The sequence below is a fragment of the Megalops cyprinoides genome, chromosome 2 (genome assembly GCF_013368585.1).
Source record: "Megalops cyprinoides isolate fMegCyp1 chromosome 2, fMegCyp1.pri, whole genome shotgun sequence".
NCBI lineage: Eukaryota > Metazoa > Chordata > Actinopteri > Elopiformes > Megalopidae > Megalops > Megalops cyprinoides.
The window spans coordinates 28,339,101-28,351,522 of NC_050584.1; the positions used below are offsets into that span (position 1 = coordinate 28,339,101).

The window sequence follows — 12,422 nt, forward strand, 5'->3', positions numbered from 1 at the left end:
TCTTTAGGTTTTTTTTAATGACCCTATTGTGTTCCTGGATTATTGCTCTGGAATCTGGTCATTGCTTTGATCGACTGCTCATCTCATGTCTGGAATTCTATTCCAACTTCAGAGGTATGTATTGTTCTGATTTATTGTGATTCATGTCATTGCAAAATGTAACTTTCACCACACATGGACTACAAACAGGTGGTAGGGTTCTACCCTACGTTTTGTCTGCAAATCTCATTGGGTGATGAAAGGATATTTTGGGAAGGACTTTTTGTTCTCTGTTGTTTAGCCACTGGGGTATCTTATAGCAGAACCAGGGTCTGTAAAGTATGTCATCACGCAAAGCAAAACAAGACCTTTATTAATCCCAAGCGGAACTTTTTTATTGAGTATTGCGTAAGTGGCGACAAGCTAAATTCACAGAATTGTTTGTTTTTTAGTGCTTCCTCCCTCTGTTTTTAACCCTGCACACAACTGTTCTATATATTTTATGTTTAATGTTGAATTGAAGTTCGTCCTGTGAGATTTTAACAATCTCTGCAGAACAGTGAACCATTGGGATGGAGTCAGTGTGACCACACAAAAACTCAGACTCCAGTGGTCATTGCTGGGTGGTTGTGGTCGTGGCCCTTCAAGAGGGACGTTTCCCATTATAGTTCCGTTATCTGTTTTTTCCAAAGGCTTCCTCAGACACTCTCATATCTCTGTTCTCAGTAAACTCACTGAAAGAGGACCTCCATGCACTCCCTTTACAACCACCTCCATTGTAATTGCTGTACACATTACTGCTGGTGACGTGCCTGTCAAATTACGGGTTCAGGGTGTAGTTTACGATTCTTACAGGCTCTCCATCCAATCAGTGACCTATTCATGTAGTTACAATGTGTGGCCCTTTATCCGACAGTCACCGTTTACTGGATGAATGAAGGAAGAGTCCTTTGTTCCAGAGTCATAGCAGCCAGTTCAGAATGATGTACTGACCTACATGCACTATACACAGACTGTGGAAAGTAAGTGATGACCAGGTTTGTCTTCTCATTGTATGGATATGTTTCTCAATCAATGTCACATGCTGTACCCCCCCCCCCCCCCCTCCACAGTTAATCATGTGACTCTGTCCTTCACTGACTTCATTGTGGAGAACCGGTATGGGAACTGTTCGTCAGACTTTGTGGAGATCCTGGATGGGGACAACTACCAGGCCCCCACAGTCGGTACGGTCGCTGCAGTTACAGGGGAGATGCGTTTAGCAAGAAGCCTCACAGGGTCAGCTTCCAAAAGCTAAGAAAGGCCAAGGCTCACATGGGGTAACATGGTCACGTGCGGGTTAACATGGTCATAACACAGCCATATATGGGTTAACACATATATATGTAATCAAGTATAAATTGTGATTAGTATCATAATCTTTAACAGCAACAAATGCTAGTCTGGAACACTGCTGGCTATAGCTATGCATCTTGTGCAGAAACAGTACAGGCCTGTCTGTCTGTAATCAGGCTACTAATGCGAGATTACTGCCTATACCTGGTTCTGACTACTGGTGAAGTTTACGTAGAGAAGTTAAACCAGTTCAGCTCCACATGTCATCAGTCAGCAATTTGTTTCTTTTTTTATCAAATACAAATGGCTGTAGCACGTTGTATGCTTGGATGTAGCATGTAGATGTACAGTCTGTGCACTGAAGGTGAATTTGGCGGTAAACATGTCAATCTTCACATTGCAGGCCGCTATTGTGGAACCGAGGTGCCCCACCCTGTGACTTCGTTTAGTGATGCACTTGTTGTTAACTTCATCTCCAACTCGATCTTCTCGGAGAAGGGGTTCAGGGCCACCTACGCTGCCTCTACCTCAGGTAGCATCTGAGCATCCGTCTCAAATGCACACATGTTGATATGCAGGGATGTTCACTGGAAAAAAACCCCACTCCTTACTCTCTTATTAATGTGCTGATTACAACTTGAAATTAATTCACTTTACTGTGGAAAAAGGACATCATTATATGAGAGTGGAGCCATTTATTGTAAAGCTATATGATTTTTCTAATGCTTGGCATCCACAAGGCTTCCATGTTTATCATTGTTAAGTAGCATCTGCATGTGGTCCTGCAAGACTCCACCTGCATATGATCAAAGACCAGGTGAAGTCTCCAGTGCTCTGGAATGAAGAAGGATCTGTTGGTTGACATTCTTTCACAGCTCTGAATGAAGGCGTCGAAGGTTCTGGAAGTCAAACTCCTGTGATGTTTCAGGAGTAAATCAACTGCTAATCAAAATGAATATGTTAAATATGAAGCCCTCAGTCCATGTTTGATGCTAGATCAAACATCCCTAAAAATAGGGGTACTGACATGACACGTGATGAGGGACTTCTCAAAATGAGGCCTGAGGACACACGCCGCAGAAGAAGAGCTTCCTGTATTCATTGTGAATAAATAAATATGGCATAAGGCATAATAAGGCATGAATGGATGAATTGCTAAGTAACCCGACCCCTCTGGTTTGCTCCGCTCAGCCTGTGGAGGGGACCTGCACATGGAATCTGGGGCCTTCAACAGCCCCAACTTCCCGGATGCCTACCCCCCCAACCTGGAGTGCGTGTGGACCATTACCAGCTCCCCTGGCAACCGCCTGCAGCTGTCCTTCATGTGAGCACCGCGTCCTTACTGACTGTAGCGAAGGGCGAGAGCAGTCGCCCCGCCCAGCCTTGAACCCGGGTCTACGGGGTACCAAACATGCAACTTTGACTGCGACGCCAAAGAGCCAGGCTCCTTGGTATGGCAGTCAGAGCACATACTCAACCGTGGTGACGGCACTCCGTCACACTGCCCTCCCCTTCGGGAAGCACGCCCATGCGCTTCAAGCACCATGGCGTCCCTCACGCATTCTCTTGCCATATTTCTCCCATCCCAGGGTGCCCCACTCACCAGTGCTTCACCCGTCTCTGGGGTCCCTCACACCGTGCTTCACCCATCTCTAGGGTCCTTCACACAGGGGTCAACCTAACCTGGGGGTCCCTCATACAGCTCACACACTGGGCACGCCTCCAATGGCCTCGCAGCCAGCCATCCCACTGCTGACACCATTTGTAGCAAAGGGCGAGAGCAGTCACCCCACCCGGCCTTGAACCCGGGTCTATAGGGTACCAAACATGCAACTTTGACCGCGACGCCAAAGAGCCCGGTTCGTTGGTATGGCAGTCAGAGCACATACTCAACCGTAGTGACGGCACTCTGTCACACTGACACACCCCTACAGAGCGTGCACTGTGCACGGAGTCTGTCTGGGCAAGAGTGCGGCACTCTGAGGAGTGTGTAGTGTGAGTGTGTAGTGTGTGTGTATGTGTGTGTTTGTGTGTTACTGTGAGGTGACAGGTTAGGATCCTAGGTGGGGTGCTGCTGAGACCACCTGAACTGCCTTAGTAAATATCCAGCCCAATGCTGGCAGAGAATGTAAGATCAAAAGTATTTATGCCACCTTGTTGGATGATCGTGTCAGCTGAACAGAGATAATGAAGTCACAGAAGGCATTTTCCTCTGAGTAGCAAATAAAAATTAATAAGCAGATTAAAATACACCTATAAATAAACATCTCTGCTTCCTTATTTGCCTCCTTGTCTCCATGATGACAGCATGTTCCAGCTCCAGCAGAGCTCAGGCTGTAATCATGACTTCCTGGAGATCCGGGAGGGGAACTCCACTGGCCCCCTGGTGGGGCGCTTCTGCGGCTCCGCCCTGCCCTCCAACTACACCTCGCTGGTGGGGCACGTGCTGTGGGTGCGGTTCGTCTCAGACGGGTCCATCAGCGGGAACGGGTTCCGGGCCATCTTCTCACACCGTGAGTCACCACACCAACCCTCAGTGAGATGCTGTCTGCCTGGGGCTTTGCAGAATTCCAACATTTTCGTTTTAAAAACAAAAACTCTCTTCTATCCATGCATTACTTTTTAAGGGTTCATTGGTCACCATAGCAAGTACTGCTGTCATGGCCAGAGTTGTATGGTTGTTCATGTGTTTTACAGAGCATGTTTTATGTATTTCTTGATTGAAATGCACTGTCATTTTTGTTGGGGTAGTTATTTTAAAATCACAAGAAAAGTTCGGGACATAAAAAAACAAAACAAAATTCAAAATACACAGCAATATCTAATGCAGATGTGTTATAAAGCTAGATAATGCAAAGGTGTAACATAGGCGTGTATATGAGTAAAATGAAAATTAGTCTGTATAATACTGGTCATTGCTGCTTAGACTGCAGGTATTAGTGCCATGTGAAAGCAACTGTGTTGCAAAGAAGCGACATTTTTTCTCCTCCATGACTTGACTGCCATTTATGACTGAAAAGGGTCGATCCCATTTTGTTCTCCCTCTCCAGTGTATGGGAATGAAATCACCGGCACGTCGGGACAGATCGCGTCCCCACTCTGGCCGAGGACATATCCCAACAACGCAGATTACCGCTGGACCATCACGGTAGCCTCCGGCTACTACGTCCGCATCCGCTTCCTGGACATGGACATCGAGGACCTGTATGACTGTTACTACGACAACCTGAAGGTGGGCGGCTCGCTGCCTGTCCCTGTGTGAGATCGTGGCACTGATCGGGGGACCAACGTCAGTGTCCCAGCAAAGGTTTTTGAACCCACAACCTCCTGGGCACTCCAGTAAAAGACTGAATGCCAATGCCAGGCTTTTCTTTGCCTGTTTCAAAGGTGTGCATTTGCTTGTAAGAAGGCATGGGCTCTGGCAGAGTAAGGAAAGCAACAAAAGCAGAATTATTTTAGGGGAATTTATGTGGCTCGGGGGAGAGGAAGGCCATGCAGTCTTGATCTTTGCTGCTTTTTTTCTCCTGTTGAGTTACATAAATACATCTACAGGGCTGGTGTGGGCCAGGGCCCTGTAATACACACTTTTGGCACTGTCAGAGGAAACACAATGAGAGTGATGTGGGTTCTCTGCGGATCAGAACCACTGGCTCTGCTCCCTCCTTTCCACTGGTGGGTACAGAGAGGAGAGAGCCGCTGGGAGACTCTGGGACACAGAGCCGCTCATTGTCCTCTCTGTAATTCGCAAGAAACCGCTCCCATCTGCTGCGAATCTCAGCAGTAACTGAGTCACTTCTCTTTCCCAGTGGCACTGCTGTTTTGTAAGGAGGCCCATTTCCCCAATCACATCTGTCAATTCCCAATGCCCTTGTTCCATTACCGTTATTGCCATTCTCCCATTACTATAACAGCAGAGGTGTGGTGTAGTAGTAAAGAGCAGGGCTCATAACTGTAAGGTTGCTGGTTCGATTCCCTGCTGGGCCACTGCTGTTGTACACTTAGACAAGGTATTTAACCCAGAACTGGCTCAGTAAATATCCAACTGTATAAATGGATAACATGTAAGACTGTAACCTATGTACATTGTTCTGGGGAAGAGCATCTACTAAAAAGTCATTTATTTCTTAGTTTTTTTTTACTTTTTTTTACTTTTTTAAGCAGTCATCATCATATAAATACTAGAGAAAAAGACATAATGGGATCGGCACAAGAAAGTTCATGTAATAAGAAATCCTGTGAAAAATGAATGCAATATTAGTATAAGATGAATGGTGTTGTGGTGATATTTTAGACCATGTTTTCCCACCTGTGGGAACGTTGATCATCTGCGTGTCCCAATGTCCACCTGTCCCCAGGTGTTTGACGGGCCGAACGTCCACGCTTACCCCCTGGGGACGTTCTGCGGCCTCACCCTGCCCCACCCGGTCAGCAGCTCGGGCAGCGTGGTCACGGTCGAGTTCCAGTCAGACTTCACGGTGGGCGGTCGGGGTTTCCTCCTCGAGTGGACCGCGGTGCAGAGCTCAGGGCCTCTGCCTACCATCGCTCCGGGTGCGTTTCGGGTTCGAGCTCACAGCACTGTGTTTGGTTTATCTTAGGCAATGTCAGTGTTGATTCCTTTGGTCTGCTTATGTGGAAGGTGCATTTATCTACTCACTGTGACTGCAGTGCTTTGTGAACATTCATAAGCGCTGTGTGTACTTTTTGCATTCAGATTGGAGGATATATATATTTTTTGTAGATGCTGAATGTGCTTATGTGCATATGTGCACTTATATGTCACATGACTAGCTTCACGATTTACAGATACAGTGAGATGAACATGGCTATCTCCTGCGTGTGTATGTGTGTGTGTGTGTGTGCGTGTGCGTATGTCTGTGTGTGTGTGTGCGCGTGTGTCTCTGCAGGAGCCTGTGGGGGGGCTCTCATGCCTGGTGATACTCCCATGTTCCTCTTCTCTCCTGGCTGGCCCGATTTCTATGAGCCCTACCTGGAGTGCACATGGGTGATCCGCTCACCTGACTCCATCGTGGAGCTCAACGTGCTGTCGGTCGACATCGAGGACGATGCCACCTGTTACTATGACAGTCTGGTTGTCAGGGACGGTAAGGGCTTCTTCCTCTTCTTCCTCACCTGACTCGTCATCAGTGCTGCTTCCTCTTGTCTACACAGACCTTGTTGTTTTTTGTATTTTCTTTACTTTCTCAACACAAACTCCAATGACAAAACAATGAAATGCCTGTACCAAGGTAATGACTAAGATTACCTACATTTTACGTGTTTGTACATGTGTGTGTGTGCATATATGTCTGCATGCCTGTGTGTGTGCATATGCATATGTGTGTGTGTGTGTGTGTGTGTATTTATATATCCCAGGTGAGACTAACCTCTCCCCGCTGCTGGCCACCATCTGTGGCCGGGAGTTACCGGGCCCGATCCACTCCACTGGCGACTCCATGTTCCTCCGTTTCAACTCTGATGGCAGCATCAGTGGGAGGGGCTTCAACGCGTCCTACTCCAAGGGTGAGTCTTACCACTGGACAATCAATCAAAGCATGTTTCCTCCCTAAATGAAATGCGACACCCACCTTCAAACTCTGTAACAGCGCTTTAATAGCAGATAAGACTGAGTGGTGAATCCTGCTTAAAGTTGCTTATAATCATTGCTGTGTCAACTGAATTCACCACTCCATTTACTAAACTCATTGCTATATCAACTAAACTCACCACTCTGCCAGCTGAACTTGTTGCACTGTCAACTAACTTTACCACCCTGTAAACTAAACTTATTGCTATGTTAACTAAATTCACCACTCTTTCAGCTAAATTCATTACTGTGTCAACAAAGCTCAGGGAGTGAAATGGCAGAGTGGATGTTGATTGTCACAGAAGAACCAGCACGAGCGCCAGAGAAATTTCTTAAGGATATCTCTGTATTCTCATAGGCTGTGGCGGGCTCTTCCATGCTGACAGGGGGGTGATCAGTTCCCCAAAATACCCGGAGAACTACACCCCCAACCTGGACTGCACCTGGCGTGTCATGGTAACCCCTGGGTTTCGAGTGACTGTCACCTTCCAAACCCCCTTCCAGGTGCAGGGCTTTGGCACTGCCTGCAATACCGGAGACTACCTAGAGGTAAGGGGGCGCTGTTTGAACAACCCAGCTGACATTCATGTGTAGAGAAGAGAAGGTTTTCATCTTAGCTTTTCATTTCACTGAACAGAAGCATGAAACATAAACACAAACATGAAACAAACTTCCTGTAAAGCAAATCCCTAGAAAGCAGTCACTGTAATATTCAGGCTAACTGCAGGTCAAACCAACATATAATGTAGTCTATAAACTCATTATTCCTCCACTGTTCTCCCCCACCTTCCCCAGCTGAGGAACGGTCCTGACGCTACTGCCCCCTCCCTGGGGGGCCGCCTTTGCGGGGCCAGCCCCCCCTCAGTCATGCAAACGACCGACAACCAGCTGTACCTGCGTTTTGTCTCCGACGGTTCCAACGAGGGAAGCGGCTTCAAGCTTACCTTTGAAGCCCACAGTCAGGGTGAGTGTGGCCTGTTTGAACTACACTGTTTTACACATATTAGTAACAGCATTATAATGCAGCTATAACATCACTATAGCACACATTAATATCAGAATGAGTGGTGTCTGAGGTAATTACAATATGCTGCTACTACACAGTAATGACATTATATAATGTCATTACATTATTATGTAATTCACTTATAACATAAATATGATTTGCATAAATACAATAAACAACCATCGCAGGGCTACTGTCCTGTTATGACACAGTTGTAACAAAACGATAGTACTGTTATAGCACCACTGCAGCTACAGATGTAAGACTGGTCCACAGTCAACCTGGGTAGGAGATTGCTGCTCAACCTTACTACTGTAGTCTACAGCTATGGCACTGCTATAACACTAATACTACAATATGATTTCATAGAGTAATGACCAGACGGTAACAATAGCTGTCTAATAGCACTGGATGAACTCTCTTCTCTGTTCTCTTCTACACTGGTCTACATAATCTGTTACTTACGTGATCTAGAGTTTCAGAGGATCAAGCATGATGTCAGCATAACACACCTCACATGCACATTGTACATGAAGAAATGAATTAAGCAGATAATTACTTTAATTACAGGTTAGGCCAAGTGATCCCAGTTAAACAACAGTTTTGCTGAACATTTTAATGGGAGATTTCTCTCACTATCTTTTAACGTGATAAACCTTGCTCTTTTGTCCTCTTAGCATGTGGAGGTGCCATCGAGCTGAGCGACTCAGACCCCCCAGGGTACATCACATCCCCCAACTACCCCAGCAACTACCCCCAGAACGTGGACTGCATTTGGGTGATCACCGTGCCCAATGGGGAGTCCGTGCAGCTCGATTTCGAGGACGACTTCTACATCGAGCCCTCATCCAGGTACAGGACGACACCTGCTGACCTTGAAACTGAAAGGACGGTAATCAGATGAGCACATTGAGTGTAAAACACTTTGATCATCATGTGGGGTAGCCATGAGGGCTGACACTCAGAGGAGGAGGTCCAGCATGTTAGTGCACTCACCAGCTGGTTTATTTGGGCTGTAGCTTAATTCCTTTCATACATGTCTGGAGCCTTTTCCTATTTACCATTTACGCTGTCTTTGTGGGCTAGCTCCATGATTTTGCACACTGTGTGATTGATGGTAGTGTTCTTGGCTTCCCTTGTCTAGTCAGGCTGCACAAGTTAACTTGTGGTAGGGCTTGCATAGTGTTATGCTCACACTCACTGGTCTGGGAGTGTTGTTAGCCTGATCTGACACTGTTGCCCATTCAACTTGAATGGGTGCTGGAAGTCACTCTGGGTAAGAGCATCTGCTAAATGATTTAGCTGATTGGAAAAATCATCAGCAGAGTGTGTATATATCACCATTAAAGGTGTCAATCAGATTCATGTCCCATGATCCTCTTGGTACACACAGAGGCAGCTTGTGCATCGTAGTAGTAAGGAGCAGGGCTTGTAACAAAAAGGTTGCCAGTTCGATTCCTTGCTAGGGCACTGCTTTTGTACCCTTGGGTAAGGAACTAAACCTACAATTGCCTCAGTAAATATCCAGCTGTAGAAATGAATAAAATTGTAATCTACTGTGTGTAAGTCACTTTGGATAAGAGTATCTGCTAAATGACAGTAATGTGTGTGACTGAAGGCTCCTGTCCCGGCGCTCTCTCTCTCTCTCCGTCAGCTGTGCCTATGACTACCTGGAGGTGCGTGACGGGGCGTCCTCCAATGGCGACCTCATCGCCAGGCTGTGCGGCCAGCAGAGGCCGTCCACACAGCACTCGCCAGGCCCAGTCATGTTCCTGCGCTTCCGCACGGACAGCAGCGTCACGCACAAGGGCTTCAAGGCCAAGTACTCCATTGGTGAGTGATAGAGCACCAGAGCATCCCTAACCATGGCTCCAGGCCGGCTGATGGGATGTTTGACCGCTGTTATTCCTGGTGAAACGTTCTGTGTTCCAGCTGCATTCTCAGTTTTCTAGGGTTGATCAGGCTGTTAAAGGCACAGTGTTCTTCCTTTGACTGATTCACTTTGCGGGGTTAATTCTATTGCCTTAAGCACATCTCCAGACCAAAATCCCACCCTCATTATGACATCATAGTCAAAAGGTCAATCATTTGGAAATCTTCATTTCATTCCCTTCCATTGGTCTCCTGAGGAAGACAACGAGAATGCAGTGAGCGTCACTTCACCTGGAACGAGGCTCTGGTCTCATTAGCTCCTCACAAACCTTTTTTCTTTTTTGAAGATTTGTTTTCGTTACTTGTTACTCATTTCTCATAGGACGCTTTTCAGTTGGCGTTTTTTGTTAGGATCTGCATTGAGGAATCATATTTATATTTACTTGTACATATATTCATTTCTCAGATGATCTTATCCAGAAAGACTTACAAAATGTGCATTCAATAGGATTAGGCAAGGAGGTGCACACATACTGAATCCCTATCACCTTCCTTGAAATTATATTATATTACATTATTGTCATTCAGCAGACACCTCTATCCAAACCGACTTACATACAATTTTGTCGATTTACTGTATCCTGGGTACTGAATCAATAGTGCCATCCCTGAAAGACAATGCTATTGTGAGAAACATTGCCACAAAAGGAATACAGTAGCTGTCATAAACTCGACACCCATTAGAGTCAGCTGTATGAATAGATAAAATTGTAACCTATGTAAAATGCTCTCGATAAAGAGTATCTGATAAATGACAGTTATATATAAGTTATGTATATATGTGGAGTAATCACTGCCACCCCTCCTGCCACACAGCCACATGCGGGGGCACCTACACCAGTCAGAGCGGCGTCATCCGCAGCCCGGGGTACCCCAACTCCAACTACCCCGACGGATCCAGTTGCGAGTGGTACCTGGAGGGCCCCACGGGCCACTACCTCACCCTCACCTACACCGCCTTCGACCTGCAGAGCTCTCCCGGCTGCACCAGCGACTACGTGGAGATCCGAGAGTACAATGCTTCCGGTCAGCGCCGGGACGACTTGCTAGGGGGTTTGGGGGTCATAGGATTTTATAAAAACAATACACCAGCTGTGCTAATGAATGTTTTTGTGGCCTACATTCTCATTAAAGTCTGTTTGCCTTTCCATTTATGTATAGTTGTCCTGCAGTTAGATCAAAAGAAACAGCTTTCACTTGCTATTACACAAACACCAGTAAGAGATGGTTAACAAAGAAGCGACAAAGAAGTATAAGTTTCAGACTAGAGAGCACAAAAATTTGAAACAGTTATTGCAACTGCACATGTTACATATAGCAGTAATCAATCTAGACAGCAATATTTTTCTGGAGTTATCACAGTCTCTGAGACTGTAGATTTTATGCCCCTACAGACCTGGGACACCCATGTTGTACCTGTTAAGTGTCCCTGTCCCTGACCCCGGATTGATTTTAGGTAGGATACCCACCTGTGTTCCGCCCTCTCCCTGCCCCCTGTCCCTGACCCCAGGTAAATTTTTAGGTAGGGTACATACCTGCCCCCCCCTTCACTCCCTGCTCCCTGTCCCTGACCCCAGGTCGCCTCTTGGGCCGACACTGCGGGAACAGCCTGCCCACTGCCATGGATACGGGAGACAGCTTCGCCTACGTCAAGTTCGTCAGCGACAGCAGCGGAAACGCCGGCGGCTTCAGCCTGTCCTTCATGGCCAGCGTGGAAGGTGAGTCTGGCCACGCCCCCTTTCCCTGGCCCCCTCTCCTCATGTGAACTAACACACTTGTCTGTCCCCCTCTCTGTCCCCAAGGGCAGTGGTTAGTACATCTGCATGTTCTACCCAAGCCATCTCATTCTGGATGCCAAAAGCAGCATCTCTGTGTCTCCAGCAATTTTTTTGGATTATTCAATCAAAAATGACTTTTTAAAACTCTCCTTATCACAAAGTGCAGGACAGAGGAGAGTTTCCCAGAGGAAACTGAAATAGGAGAACAGAGTGGTGTTTTAATAGATGAATGCAGGTATTTTTGGCAAAATCAGGATTTTTAGGAAGATTTATAACCCCATGGAATGTTATGAGGACATCCAGTACTGTAAAGGGTAATGGCATTGTTCTTTCCTGTTTGATCTGTCTGTTTGGTAGACTAGAATAGATCATTTAATGGAAGGCAGGATGTTATCCTAAAAAATCTGTCCAAACTACTTCTCTGTTTATCTACTCTCCTGACGGGACTGCACATGGCGGGTGGGGGGCTATTGATCACTGTAATTGCAGAGGTGAAATTATTGATCAGTATGAGATGCAGACTGCATCAGTATTGTTTGTACTCTCTGTCTGATTTCATTTTCCAAATGAAATGTGTATTTTTTCCTACTGAACATTGATGGAAAACAAAATCTCCCCTCATCTCTCCATCCCTCTCCACTGTTCTCTCTCCCTCTCCCTATCCCCCTTTCCTTCGTTCTGATCCCCTTCTTTCCATCCCTCTCTCTTTTGTCTCTCATTTTTGCTCTCACCCCCCCATTTTGTCTCTGTTTTTTGTCCCTCTCTCTTGCTCTCTCCCTCCCTCTCCCTCACGCCCTATCACCCTATC

At 46.5% G+C, this 12,422-nt stretch overlaps 1 protein-coding gene across 1 annotated transcript in view; it reads left to right on the forward strand.

Annotated features, from left to right (window-relative positions):
* The window catches only part of cubn (cubilin (intrinsic factor-cobalamin receptor)), a 95,805-nt gene that overhangs the window by 57,341 nt on the left and 26,042 nt on the right, over positions 1 to 12,422 (forward strand). Inside the window, exons 34-47 of the mRNA XM_036521718.1 lie at positions 1,092 to 1,205; positions 1,718 to 1,846; positions 2,506 to 2,638; positions 3,622 to 3,827; positions 4,365 to 4,546; positions 5,670 to 5,862; positions 6,219 to 6,416; positions 6,688 to 6,834; positions 7,257 to 7,447; positions 7,694 to 7,862; positions 8,582 to 8,756; positions 9,559 to 9,737; positions 10,653 to 10,862; positions 11,414 to 11,554. Coding sequence (XP_036377611.1) covers positions 1,092 to 1,205; positions 1,718 to 1,846; positions 2,506 to 2,638; positions 3,622 to 3,827; positions 4,365 to 4,546; positions 5,670 to 5,862; positions 6,219 to 6,416; positions 6,688 to 6,834; positions 7,257 to 7,447; positions 7,694 to 7,862; positions 8,582 to 8,756; positions 9,559 to 9,737; positions 10,653 to 10,862; positions 11,414 to 11,554 — 2,367 coding nt within the window. The remainder of the gene's footprint in view (positions 1 to 1,091; positions 1,206 to 1,717; positions 1,847 to 2,505; positions 2,639 to 3,621; positions 3,828 to 4,364; positions 4,547 to 5,669; positions 5,863 to 6,218; positions 6,417 to 6,687; positions 6,835 to 7,256; positions 7,448 to 7,693; positions 7,863 to 8,581; positions 8,757 to 9,558; positions 9,738 to 10,652; positions 10,863 to 11,413; positions 11,555 to 12,422) is intronic.